Source organism: Aplidium turbinatum, chromosome 2 (assembly GCF_918807975.1).
Source record: "Aplidium turbinatum chromosome 2, kaAplTurb1.1, whole genome shotgun sequence".
Classification (NCBI taxonomy): domain Eukaryota; kingdom Metazoa; phylum Chordata; class Ascidiacea; order Aplousobranchia; family Polyclinidae; genus Aplidium; species Aplidium turbinatum.
In genome coordinates this window covers 30,838,664-30,853,266 of record NC_137473.1, presented here as the reverse complement: position 1 = coordinate 30,853,266, position 14,603 = coordinate 30,838,664, and the positions used below count along the sequence as shown (strand labels likewise).

Below are 14,603 nucleotides of genomic sequence, written 5' to 3'. Positions count from 1 at the left end.
GCTCCACAGTTTCTGATAAATTCCGAGAAACTGATTTAGCCCTGGGGTTCTCAACCGGTGGGCCATGGAAAGATTTTTAGATGGGCCACAGACCCATTAAAAATTTGTTAGAAGGGAAAAAATTTAGTTTCATTTCTGTTACTATAGTTAATTTTACACTTGTGTGCTTTGTTTAGTTGTTTTGATTGTAGCAACAATGAATAGTGCTGCTGTAATTTGTTGCAGAATGGTAATTTCCATTCTAATTATTGAAATAATAATTTTGTTGGCGTGATGTAAGCAATGCCGTCTGTTGCATAAATACGAACGTTGATTTTAAGCAACTACAACAGTGTGGTTCTTATAGGGAGCCACTTGGCTCCGTAAGGAGAAGTTTTTCACTATAAGGGAGGAATAATCGTGTTGAAAGGAATTGGGAAGAAATGTAAATCAAATGTAAATTTATCTAAATGATCTATTGAAATGGTTAATTTATTTATGACTGAACACATAGTTTTAGAATTAGATCAACATCGAGTTTTCACAACACTTTCTGATGTAATACCACTTTGTGATTAGCATCAAGTCATAGCCTATCAGTTAGGCCCTAACTGAAAGCGGTAGCCTGCTGAAATTTGTGCAAATCTGTTTTTAGTATTTTTTTTTGTGAATTATTGTGGGGAAAAATTGACAATAGTTGTGTCTTGCAAAGAGAACCACTGTAACTACTGTATCAAGTTGGCTAATAATGTTTAGGAGCACGCATCTCATTGATGCACGGTATAATCTGTTTTGGAACATTTTCTGCTGTTTTTTTGTTTGTAAATCTAGGCCTATTTTGCATTTTTTTTCTTACTTAAATAATTAATGAGCCATAAGAATTTTTGTGCAACGAAAATAGGCCACGATAGAAAAAAATTTGAGAACCACTTGTCTAAGATTATTGTAGGCTATAGGCTAGTTTTTCTTAAAGAGCTTTGTTGAGTCACCCAAAACATCAGCCAAGTAGCAGCAACGAAAGCAGTTATTGTTAGTGTTGCACGCATTTCTGGTGATTTTTGTTATAGTGATCCCTCATAAAAACAAACAACGAATATCTTTAGCGTCGCTGTGATGTCGCGTTGCCGCTAGAAGAATTGCATATAAACCCGTAAATAATTTTCCCTTCTTTGGAAACCACTGCTTTAAACCTACTGCCTTAAACCTACTGCCTTTTTTAATATTTTTGATCGTAGACTATATTGTTCATTTTACAATTTCATAACCTTTGACATGCTTTTAGGAAAAGTAAGGAGTTTAAATGCATCGTTTGCGGAATGACGCCTTATCGACTAGATTTTTCTCGTAATCATGAGCAGGTGGCAGCTCTAGAAAGAAAGGCCTACGACTTTTCTTAGGGCAATGGCCTGTTAAACTAAAAGAAGTTCCACCTATATGTACAATTGTACATACAGGCCTACAGCTCTATTATAATTATTATTTCAATCGCGCTTTATTTTAATCTTTCCACTAACTCAAGAAAACTGCTGGCTGCGAGCCTAATAGCTGAGTAACTTCGATCATAAACAAGTTTCGCATCAAACGTTTATAGCAAGCTTCAAACACTTACTCTGAGTATGACTAAACTGTGGTGAAATTTGGTTTGGTCCAGTCATGTCACGTTCCGGAAGAGTAAGGACTTGTTACTTGCGCGGAAATGCATTGACTATCTCCCCAGCATACTTTTATCGAACCAAAATAGAGGCTTTTCTTAGGGTTGTAGCCTGGTTTAAAGATTTCAGGGTGTAGTTTCATAAAATGTTAGTTACTTTGGCGTGTCACTTTTTTATAATGTTTGTAAAGTTACTTTTCTAAACAAAAGTGTTGTTGTTATAGCCTAAGTACGGTAATGTAAAAGGATACCTCTAAATATCCATTGTCAGTATCGCAAGATGCTTTTCAGTAAGCGAGCTATGCTTATAACAAACATACAGTAACTTGAAAGCTACCTTGTACAACTTATGCTTCTAAAAACAATACTAAGTTTGACACAGCATAGCACTGGCTACGTAGGCCTATAACTTCAGCACAAAATGGTAACAATCTCAAAAACAATCACGTAGTCCCCAGATGATACAGCCCCTTGAAAGAGACGTAGGCCACATAACTAGCAGTCAATTATGACATATAGGCTAGTGATGTCACAATATCGAAACAGCCAATGCGTTATTTCGAAGAATTAGAACTTTTACATCAGATTGCTAAAACAATTGTTATGTCATAATTACGATGTTGGAGATAACGAACTCCATAAAATATTTGTTATTTGCTGGAAAAACAACAAAAAGTGGATTATCATAAAATCTTGACCTGATAGCCAAATTCTGATTTCAGATTCGAGCTCAGCGGACCACATTTACTTGAAAATAATAATTGTTAGTTTGTCCTGTAAAAATATCTTGTAGACCAGTGTTATGCAAATGTCATATAAAGCGCAACCGCACTTCTAAACTATTCCATCAGTCGAAAATTTGGTAAAATTTGATAAAAACTTGGGAAAGAACTTTCAGCATGTTTCAAAAATTTCATTACTATTGAACTTAGTTTTGATTTTTTGCTCAAGTAATCAAAATTATATTTTTATGAGTTTCTCGGCAGTCGCGTGTAGCAAGAATTGACAGCGATAGACACGTAGGCTACTTCACCCGTGAGGCTGGGCTCCAGTGGCGTAGGAGCATAGGCTATGCTGCCGCCCCTGGCTTTCGTTGAAAATGCCGCCCGAGGTAGACTGCAGCAAATTTTGAAATAGTTTCATGTTCAAGCAATCTTTTCAATAAAAATAATTACAAATAATGTGCCTCGTTTCAGAAGTTCTATATTGCATGAGAAAGAACCCTCACTGTCTCAGCGTTAACACATGACTTAACTTACAATATCAAAATGCTCAGCTGATAATGTAGTCTACAAGTTTAGTTTGTAAAATTTTAGAAATAACTTTTAACTTGTTAAGATCATTTTGCCAGTTTGTATTTTGAAGTAGGCCTACATGTAAGCCTATTATTATTTTATTGATGTGAAATAGTTTTTTTGTACCGTATTAAGTTTAGCCTATTTGTATTGTTATGGTGCTTTCGCATTATTTGGGCGATAGACCTACTGGTAGGCTAGTTGACAAATTACTACATCAGCAGAAAATTTTTATCGAAGAGTTTTGTGATTCATTACAAGATACAATGGACAAAATTCCAAAAGAAGATATTTTAGTAGTTATGGGAGACACTAATTCAAAAATAGGAAAAGTTAATTGTGCATCTAGTACACATGTAATCCATGGACCTTGGTCAAAAGAATGCACAAGGAGAACAACTAATAGAGTTTTGTGAAAACAACAAGCTTGTAGTAACAAACAGAACATTTGCACAGCATCCTCGTCGGCTATACTGTATACCTGGACATCACCCGATGGAAATATACAAAATCAAATTGATTTATCATTAGGGCTACCATACGTCCTCTTTTAAAAGGATTTGTCCTCTTTTTTCAAGAAAAATGAATTGTCCTCCGAGGACACTAAAAAATGCTCAAATGTCCTCTTTTTTGACAGTTTGGGTTTTCATGCTTATATTTTCAATGGGAATATATTGCTTGATGGCGTTTCGGCGACGGCTTGTAGGCTGTTTGTTTTCTAAACATTTTGTATACCCACGGAAGATGCTGATTTCTAAATTCTACAAAAAGCTGGCGCATTTTATGGAGCTGTTGTTGAACGTTCATTGCTTGGTTCACTGTAAGATATTAAACGACATTTTAAAGGCCATGCTCACACTTTCACAAAAAACTATTCTTTTGCCTTCATACGCTTTATGTTTATGTTGATACAACGCTTGCAGACGTTGTTGATTAAATGATTACCAACTCAGTTTGGTTCGTTTGTTACTCGAAACAAATCGAAACGAATGTCTAAAAGTGCAATGTGTAGCCTATAACACCTAACCTACCAAAAGAAATCGTGGAATGGATAGGGCTACCTGCTGATTTGTAACATTTTGCAGACTTTTGCGATCATGGCTGTCTGACTGAAACTGTCTAAAAATTAGGTCTTTTTTCACTTTTTGCTGACTCTTAAAAGTATAAAATCATTTGTTGTCTTTAGAAGCACTAGAAATGAGAAAAAATAAGTTAAACGTCTAGTCAATCTGTTTTCTTGTTTTTTTCTGGTAACTTTTGCTGCGTAGCAAAAGTTTGCTGCGTAGAGCGGTGGGATGGCGCAACGGATAAGGCGTTGGCTTTCCAATTATGCAAGCCTGGTTCGACTCCCGGCTTCAGCTAGTTGTTGAAAAACACCGCTCCCCTCTATCCAGGGTGTAATAAACTGGGTGGGCGTAGTGGCTTATGGAAAGGCGGCCGACTGGGCCGAGAGAAAGGAACTGGCCACCACCCTACTCATGAGTATGGGACCTTTACTTTGCTGCGTAGGCCTATAGCAGTGGTTCTCAACCGGGGTCCGCGGACCCCTAGGGGTCCGCGAAGCGATTTCAGGGGGTCCATGAAAGTTTCCGAGTTTTCAGAATGATTGATAAATTACGAAATTTAAAAATTGGTTGGTTGTGCTTTATTTGTGTATAATCATGATTTTCAAACTGTACTTCCCAACTAACTGGTGCAATGTCCTTTGAACTTTCAAAGGACATTGCACAAAGGTTTGGTTTCCCAACTAAAAAAATATCATATAAATGAATTAGTTTTTTAATAAGGCTATGTTGTGCATAGTTTTGCATAGTTTTGCAATGACAAAGATTATAACGAATTAATATTGATTAGAAATGAAAAAAAAGAAGAAATTCTTTGTAACGGTCGCAAAATTCTATTGATTTTTGATAAACTTAATAGAAAAACATAAAATCAACATATAGATTACTGATTTTTGATGCTGTGTGCCAACATAAAGCTGATAACATAATTTAGTCAATGTCATCAATCGTCATAAGTGCTTCGCAATTTCAGCAAATTATTCTAAGTGTGTCGTTTCGAAATTTCTGAAACGTTTGATTCCATTATAGGAGAAGCGATATACCAAAAATTTCAGATAATTTTTTTAAGGGTCCGCGACCGATGCGAAGGTACCAAAAGGGGTCCGCCAAAACAAAAAGGTTGAGAACCACTGGCCTATAGGCTACTGTAATGATCTAAAAACATGTAAAAGATTCTTCAAGCGTAAAATTCTACTTGCTGGCGAAACGTGTCCTCTTTTTAGGCGATGAAAATATGGTAGGCCTATTTATCATGATCTGATCATGCATGATCATGATCACAAAAATGGAGAAGCAACATTAAAAAGTAAAAACCTATCCTGGAGCTGACTGTGGTCCCGATAACCAGCTGCTAAAAGCAACATTAAAGCTTCGGCTACAAAAGATGACACACTCTTTGCCCCCACTTCCATTCGATTATGACAATATCACAGAAGATTATTCAAATAAAACAAGCAACAGATTTGAGGTGTTATTAGGTATAGACGGAGAAGTATCACCTCAGGAGCTTTGGGATAACACAAAGGAAACAATTTTAAAATCAGCCAAGAGCACATTACCAATTAAAAACAAAAAACGAAACAACTGGATTAGAGAAGAGACATTAATGAAAATAAAACAACGGAAAAAATTGAAAGCTAAAATTTCCCATTTAGAAGAGGCCAGACAAGAGTAGACTCAGCTCAATAGGGAGGTACAAAAGGCCATGAGAAAAGACAAACGAGACAATATAGAACAACAGTGTTGTAAAATCGAAAAACACGCATCAATAACTCATGTCGTGATTAATATCAAGCGGTAACAAGCATAACCAATAAGTTCAAACCAAAGCTAGACAACATAAAAGTATAGATGGTGAGGTTTTGTGGCAGAAAGATGAGGTAAGAAAGAGATGGAAAGAATATTGCGAAGAATTATAGCTTACAAAGAAAAAGATCCTATCGAATGAACAAACAAATCCAATTACACAATGCAAAGATGAAAATGATACAGAGCCACTACCCCTGCTGAGTGAAGTTGAAAATGCTTTAAACACTATTAAAAACAACAACAGTTCCGGATCTGATGATAGCCTATACCCATCGAGCTATTGAAAAATATCGGAGAAAATGCAGTGAGAACAATTCATAAACTTTGTATCAGAATATGGAAAACCAACATTTGGCCAGATGATTGGGTAAAGTCAATATTTGTTCCATCACCAAAAAAGGCGATATAACGGAATGCAGCAACAACCGAACAATTGCCTAGATTAATCATGCCAGCAAGTTAATGTTAACAATATAATTAAAAAAGACTAGAAAACAAATTTGAACATGAATTAACTCCTGAACAGGCTGGTTATAGACCTCGCAAAGGAACAAAGACGGAATATTCAATCTTAAAATGCTAATAGAGAAACGAAGAGAACGCAACCTTTTAATGTTTTCTAGACAATCGAAAGGCTTTTGTTTCAGTGAAGCACCAACAATTGTGAACAATTCTGATAGGTCATGGCTTTCCTACACATTTGATCAATTTAATCCGAAGCCTGTAGTATAGGCTACTGCTCAAAAAGAAGCAGTAAGAACTGGAAGTGAACTCACCAAGTAGCTTTCCATTCGAAAATGTGTCAGACAGGAATGTATATTGTCACCATATCTTTTCAATCTATATAGGCCTACAACACATAATGAGAAAAGCTTTGGAGAATTTTGAAGGCCCTATGAAAATTGGAGGAAAAATGGTAACTAACTTTCGATATGCTGACGACATAGTGTTGGTCGGTGGAAGTATAGTCCTCCTTGGTGGAAGTGTAACGGAACTACAAGAACTTTTGAATAGGGTCAATTCAAGCAGTGAAGAATATGGTTTGCAATTACATCCCACAGAAACAAAAGTGATGGCCATAAGTAAAAAAGATGAAATTCGTCTAAGCTTATACATTGGTGGTAGTGTTGTTAAAAATGTAAGTAATTTCTGCTATCTTGGCAGTGTCATAGCAGACACTTACGATGATAGCACGGAAATTAGAAGGCGAATTGCTATGGCAAAAACAGCTGTGACATAGCCTAACTTACAATGGTGTGGAAACAGAGGTCTCCCCAGAGATCGATATCAACGAAAGACCTTTAGGTGAAGTAGACTACTTTTCTTACCTTGGTAGCATACTTTCAACAGCACCAACATGTGCAACATATTGAACAACGTATAAAAGCAGCTCACTGTGCCTATGGAAGACTTAACTATCGTGTTTTCCACAACCATGCTTTATCTATCCGCACAAAAATTATGGTCTTCCGGGCAGTCGTTCTATCTACCCTTCTCTATGCTTGTGAAACCTGGACATTATACCGCCGTGACATCAAACGTCTTGAAAATTTCCAGCAGAGGAAAATGCTAGGTAGGCTACTCGTTGGAAAGATTGTCTTACCAACGATGCAATCCTTGATCGCGCTAGGCTGCCCAGTTTGGAAGCCACCATATTGCAACACCGCCTTCGCTGGACAGAGCATGTCATACGAATGGACCCAACAAGGCAATGGCCGAGTGGATAGCGCGTTGGGCTCGCAGTCGAGAGCCTGTATGTTCGACTCCAGCCACCCGCACTTGCTGTTGTTTCTCTGGGCAAGAAACTTTACGATAATTGCCTCTACCCAGTGATCGATTTCGAGTAATGGGTAGTAGGCTACCAAATTTAAGTCATAAATAGAGTAGACAACCGGAAACAGACATTGCCGTCGGCTGCAGCGTGGGTCAGGTGTAGCCTACGTCGGAAGGCGTACACCGATGCATAGCGCTCAAGTCCGCTTTCCCGCAATGCAGGATAAAGATAAACAAACAAACAAACAAAGGCTTCCACGAATAATGCTTTATGGTGAACTAGAGACAGGGGAAAGACTCCCTGGAAAACCAAAAATGAGATACAAAGATCAGCTGAAAGTCTCCCTTAGGGGAAGGCGGGGCAAGCTGAGCAGGTTTTTTTAAAATCTAATTTTTTTATTTCACTAACTTTTGCGAAGACTCTAGTATTGCATTTCAAAAACATACTAATAATAAGCCAAGTTTTTAGACAAAAATCTGGTTGGTTTTATTTATTATTTTGCACTATATTCAAGTTTAAGTAACGATTGCACAACTTGTCCCGGATTATTTTTTCGGGGCAAGTTGTGCAGCACCATGGGGCAAGCTGTGTAGCACCATGTGGTAAGTTAAGCAAGAACAATCGTTCGTTTTGACTAGGGGCAAGTTGAGCAACATATTACGGCCAGCAAAAGTAGCCTACAGACAATTTAACAAATCAGCTAATTTTACATTCATTCACTAGTCATTTTTTACATTCATTCATGTGGAAGACTTTGAAACTATGTAAAAATGGCTAATAGGCTACAACATTTGTAAATTAACAAAGGCGGTTTACAGGAACAGTTGCACAACTTGCCCCATTCACACTTTTTTTTAAAGAACAAAAAATTTCAAGAAAACTAACAAATGTACGAAAAAAATTACCTGTGAAAATACAACTACATCATATGTCTACTGACCACTACTGCTAAAGTTCGACTAGTTCTACAGTACTGTGTATCCAAACAATCAAAATTTCGTTTGCATCCGAATTTAGATCCTAAGACCTAAACAGTAAACACCTTATATCGTTGATCAAGCCTAACCTGCCCAAAAAACTGATAACTGCGATTCACGTGCTTCAAAGGCATTATAGGAAAATATAATAGGCTAATGGCGTTAAAGGTTCATTACGCTATTAATTTCCTTTCAAACGGGGACTTGCACAATTTGCCCGCCTTCCCCTAATCATGCAAACATCATGGGAACTACTTGCTAGTGACAGACCACTTTGGAGAAAAAGAATTAGGGAAGGCACGGAAATTTTTGGAAAAACAGAAGAACATCTGCAAATTTATGACAAAAATAATAACTTATTGCGGCTTACGGTAGTGCGCATTGAAAACTCATTAACAATGTCATTTATGCTGATGTCATTAAGAATATTTTGGTGAATGTTGCAAACAATGCTGGCATTCAACCATTCCTGTCCCAAAGTATTTCTCAGCCGGGGTTTTCAATCTACGAAGATTGGAAACGACCTCTCACAAGCAGCCAGTGCGATGTACGCGCATACAAAAAGTATTGACGCCGTCAGCGTGAACGCATACACTAGCGTAAACTCATTTTGTGTGCTAGGTGCCAAACATTCACACGGTATAAACCACTCGAAACAAACAAGCTTTATTTTGAATTTCCACAAAGAAACACAAGCATCTGAAAGTGTTCATCTGACATTTTGCTGCGTTTTGGTTTCAATATGTCTTTGCCCATTGAAAACATTTTTTCAACTGCAGCACTGGAAGGTATTGGCGTGTTGTAGCAAAAAAAGACATTAAAAAGTATGCGTTGACGCTATGCGCTAAAAAACCGCAAAAACTTTACGGCGCAGCCTCAAGCGACAACTATCCAAAAAAATGTGGCCGCAAGCGCTAGCGCAAACCAAAAGTACGGCGTAGAATTTGCGGCGTATACGTACATCTCTGCAAGCAGCAGAGCTTATTAGGCAAACTAAGAGGATCTTAATCAGCTGGAGTATTTGAGAATAGAGAGGATTTTCCAACTCGAAAAATGCCTGGTAAGCACTTTTAGCATCCAACATAGATTTTGCTCTTGTTGCCTTTCTGAATGAATCAATTTGATAACTCATCGATTTGGATAATTTTTGATCATTTCAAGACCTATGACGGCCTTGAAAATTCGTGCAAGTTCTTTAAGCTTTGCCGAACCGGAGTTCAGGCTACTTTTAAATTGTTCGGTCAGTTCAGAGAAAACTCTGTCCATTAACTGATTGTAAAGTAGTTTATAATGCAGTTGAGTGTCTGCAGTAGCTTCCATCGAGCCTCCACCCAATCTTTCAGGGACTCTTCTTTGCCATGATGCTTGCAAAGGCGTGATAAAATTAGCAGCAAATTTTTCAGGAAGTGAAACTGCATTTTTGTAATTGTTCTCAAACTCCAAATCACGAAATTTCTCTAGAGTGATTTTCAGGGCCTGAAACAGCTCTTCACAAGAGTCAACGTCAAGCTTTTCTCCTTGCAACGTGATACTAAATTGCTCCATGTGCCAAAGACTTCAAAATCAGCACAAGTCCCAAACATGTTTCAGCTTTAACTAAGCTTGTTAAAATTCCTTGTGCTTTTACTTCTAGCGTAGACAGTAGACCAGAAGCAACAATTTCTGACAAAGCTTTCGTGATGACATGATAGTTGACCACCGTTGACCGTATCGGTGTCACCTTGAACAACCATCTCGTTGGGCACAATGGCCACCGTTTGCTTCAATAAAGGTCCTTCATTGTCTAGCGTCAAATCCAAGACAATTTAGAACTAAGTTACGATCAAACATCAATAAAAGAAGCACAACAGCAATTCGAGATGGTTGCAAACAATTAAATCGAAGTACAACTTCATAGCAATTTTTTTTCTAAATTATTGGGGGGATATATCCCCCCTACTTCGGCACCACTGAATTGTGGGGATATATGCCCCCCTACTTCGGCACCACTGAATTGAATCTTTATCCTCGGACTGAGAATACTTTTTTGAAATTTCGATTCTGGCACTATTCCAAAGTGCCGGTTGAATAGAAAGTTGTTGAGCGCACACCTTGAAACTTGAACCATCGCTACGTGGGAACGTAGGCTACTGTAGAATGTCTGCGTTATTATCGGTCTTGTCTAATGAACGCGAATTTCTCTAAAAGCTAGGTAGCTTAAGCTTCAACTTAATAACTTACTTCGGTCACAAGCACGTTTTAACGTTTGTGTTTTGTCGCTTCTACCTTTCTCTCGACCTTTGCTATGTTGACATACAAAGTGCGTGTCATAAACGAAAATACAGGTGTATTGGGCAACAAGCCAACAACGCACGCAAAAAGTGACCAGAACAAGGTAAAATTTGTCAACATTTTCGGGGGGAGGCAAACTATTGACCAAAGCATGCGCCTTTAGGGTCTCAAATTTTGAAACAAATATAAAACAGCCTACGATATCATTATGGCGGCATGTAAACAAATGACACACAAAGGCACTTTTACAGCGCAAATTATCATATTTTAAATCAGGGGTGGGGAACCTTTTCAGTATTGCGGGCCACATAAAATGAGAAATAACACAAGCGGGCCACTAAAAATTTCGAAATTTTATTTAAAGAAAAAACTGATTCGCAGCGGTAGGTGCTTCCAAACAGAGACACATATTTCAAAGCATGTTCCCGCATGACTGGAAAATCACCAGCATTTATGCAGCTTTGATAAAAGTTGAGCTGTGGAATGTTTTGGTACATCGCTTTCAACGTACCGTCATTCTGGAGATCTACTATTTCATGTTGGAAGTTATTAGGAACATCATTATTAAGAACATCTTATTGTTTTCAAGTTGTACTTTCCACAGATGTAGTTTAGCTTCAAATGATTTCACTTTTGCAAACAAGGAGTTCAAAAGCTGATTCGGTCCCTGCAACTTGACGTTGAGCTCGGAGAGGTGCTCGCTAATGTCAACCATAAACGCTAGGTCACACAACCATTGGCTATCAGTGAGTTCGACGACATGGTTTCCCTGATTATTCATGAACTGATCGACTTCGTTTCGTTTCATTTCTTCATCGACGGCCATTCGCAATATACCGAGAATGCAGAGCCTACTCTTTTTTGAGCTGTTGTTTCAATATATTTTGGGTAAAGAAATTTTGACGCGGGCCACATGGAACAGTCACGCGGGCCACATTCGGCCCGCGGGCCGCAGGTTCCCCACCCCTGTTTTAAATGAACGAAAACAAAATGGCACAAATCAAAGTCTTTTCATTGCTATTGATGCGATGCAGTAAATCGCTTGCATCAAGTACAATCTGTATAAACTTCCATCTTAATGACGTGAAACAGTCAACTCCGGTGCGTTAGACGACTTGGAATATATGAATGCACAGACGAATATAACGGAATTCAAATACAGTGCATAGTTTTGTGCTTGTCGGATAGAATTTGTGATGTGTTTCAACGAGTCCATACACTCAACCAACGTTGAGAACTGTGGACTACTAGAAATTAAATTTTTCAAAGAAAGTAAAATTACACTTTAAGATCCCCGTGCGTAAAGCGGCCAGTTTTTTTTAGTACGAATATTCTGGTATGAGTGAGTTCGAGTCATGGCAGTATGAAAATAGTACTATAAAAATATCACTTTCTTCGGGATAAAATAATCATTTACTGAAATGCACTATTGCCAAAATTCCTTTATCATCAATCAGGTCTGCATTACTGATTCAACCAATTAATGCCAAAATTTAACTGCCAGAATAAACTAACGTTAGCAGTAAACGATGCTATCCCAGTGAAATACATGTAGTATGTTGGTGTATTTTTAATACCCAATGGATGTTAAATTCAGACGGATTATTGTCTTAAATACCCACTTGCGCCTTTCCATATTCAACTACTGAAAAAAAAACTTTACAAATGTAAAAACAAAATATGATGTTAAACCTGTGTAAAAACTTGCTTAAAACAAAGAAACATTGACACAAATAAAAGAAGGGCTCAGAGAAACAGAGGCAGTAGATCTAATAACTTCAGGCAAAAGTTGAATTGTTGGTTGTTTTTCCGGCAACCTAGAAATATCATTACAAAAACACAAAACATTTAATACATGGATTGTTACGGTCGGGTTTGTAGAATTGCAACGGAGCAACTTTGTTTTATTTACAGTATATCAAACGCTTTGTCAGTTTAAACGGGTGAATTCATTCTTGTCGGCTAATAGCCTAATCTTAACATGCAGAACACAAAATAACAACAAATAGTACATTTTTACCAGAAGAAAGATCTTTGTGGGAGACGTGGAACATTTAAATCTTTTTTCCGTAATTTTGTGTGAAATTCCGTTACTGTGACGTGATCTTATTTCCGCTCAAAACATGCCGTGGTAGTTCTGTTACTACTTGTGATTATTCAAATACAATCCACGATTTCGATCGGTCAGCATGTTAACTGTAAATCAGAACAAAGCCTAACCCGCTCTGCGCACACTAACAGAAACAATGTCTTGGTTAACCGGTTAGCACATAGCCAGATGTTTGACACGATTCGAAGAATACGTACATCTCCTCGAATAGGAACTATGCTGAGATCAAACATGATGCCAATTTTCTAACAAGTTTTACTAAAACTACTAATTCACGCATAATGCAAAAAAAATAAAGGTTCTTCAAACTGACTGCAAGAAAAAAATCGGCCACCGCCACTAGTGAGGACAAAACCGAGTTTAGATGATGATGTAACATCTTTCAACCACAAAAGGCTCTGAACGGCCAGCTTAGAAAGCGAACCCTTCTGGTCATATGGCAACATTTTATTTACTCTTGGAATTGATAACAAAGGAAATATTTTAAGAGCAATACAAAAGCAGTGGCAGATGAAGCTTGTGGCATAACTGCACAGCGGGGGTAACTTAAACCAACAAACTGGTTCTAACTGGTTGAGAGCAGTGAGTTCATGGAAAATCCAAGTTGTGCATTCGTTGGAATTCCAGCACTTGATTGAAAGTGAAAGCGATATATATGTTCATCAGGATTATGGCAGCAAAAGGTCAATAAAAAAATGTTCATTCAAACTAACGCTTCGCCTCCATTCAGAAACGACTCCATCAAAGAACTCTCAATAACTATCAATATAAAAAAGCAAAGAGTGAAAGATGACAAATCGAAATATTTTGTTCAAACATTCGAGTTTTGCAATATTGATCAACAAAGGCCACAGAGAATTACTTGCAAAATTCAACACCTCAATGCAAAAACTTAGCTACTTGTGATTGCCCAATGCCCAGGTAACTTTGCTAAGGCCGAGATACAAGTTCCAAGAAATTGTATTGCAAAATGTTACAAGCTTTACACGTACGAAAATAAGTCTTTGGTTACAACAAGACAGAAACAAACAAAACAACAACAAAAGTATGTAGATCAATTGTCCCCATGCGCGACCGCATGACGTCATGAGTCCACATCAGAAGCTTCAGCAACGCATTTTACAAATGAAGTCACTTCGGTAGAAAGTTCCTGTAAAAACAAAATATATTGCATTTTAATCTATTGCAAGAAAAGACATTTCTTGGAGCGGGACTTCTTAAAACGTTAATCTTCGATACATCAAAAGTAAAGTAGCAAACATTTAACACCCCTCATGAATGAGGGTGATCCAAAAAGGTGGTTGAAACAAATAGAACATGATTGGTTACAAAATCAGTGTCACTGCATTGTATTCACCCAGTTAATATAGCGAAAGAAAGCCAAAACTATTGTGAATCATTAGTTGCATTCGTCAAATTCATATTCTTAAGTTTTTAAAATGTCGAGTTTCTAAAGTTTAGCAACTTTTCGAAATCAGTAACTCACCGCTTAGTATATAACTATCAAATTAAAGTTGGTCTCAATATACATGGAGGCATTTTTAAGTGGCCTTGCTCTTAGGTGACTATGCCCCAAAAATGTAATATCGCCGTGGGCCATACAACCACGAACAGCGAGCTGGTGTGCCTTTATACAAGGCTCCTGGGTTAAACGAGTAAAAATTGAGTCAGAC

The 14,603-nt window shown here is 37.7% G+C and overlaps 1 protein-coding gene across 1 annotated transcript in view; it reads right to left on the bottom strand.

Annotated features, from left to right (window-relative positions):
* Positions 1-10,885: 10,885 nt before the first annotated feature.
* LOC145765295 (ATPase family AAA domain-containing protein 2-like) overlaps positions 10,886-14,603 on the bottom strand; it is a 74,150-nt gene continuing 70,432 nt past the window's right edge. Inside the window, exon 30 of the mRNA XM_082577097.1 lies at positions 10,886-14,080. Coding sequence (XP_082433223.1) covers positions 14,015-14,080 — 66 coding nt within the window. The 3' untranslated portion in view covers positions 10,886-14,014. The remainder of the gene's footprint in view (positions 14,081-14,603) is intronic.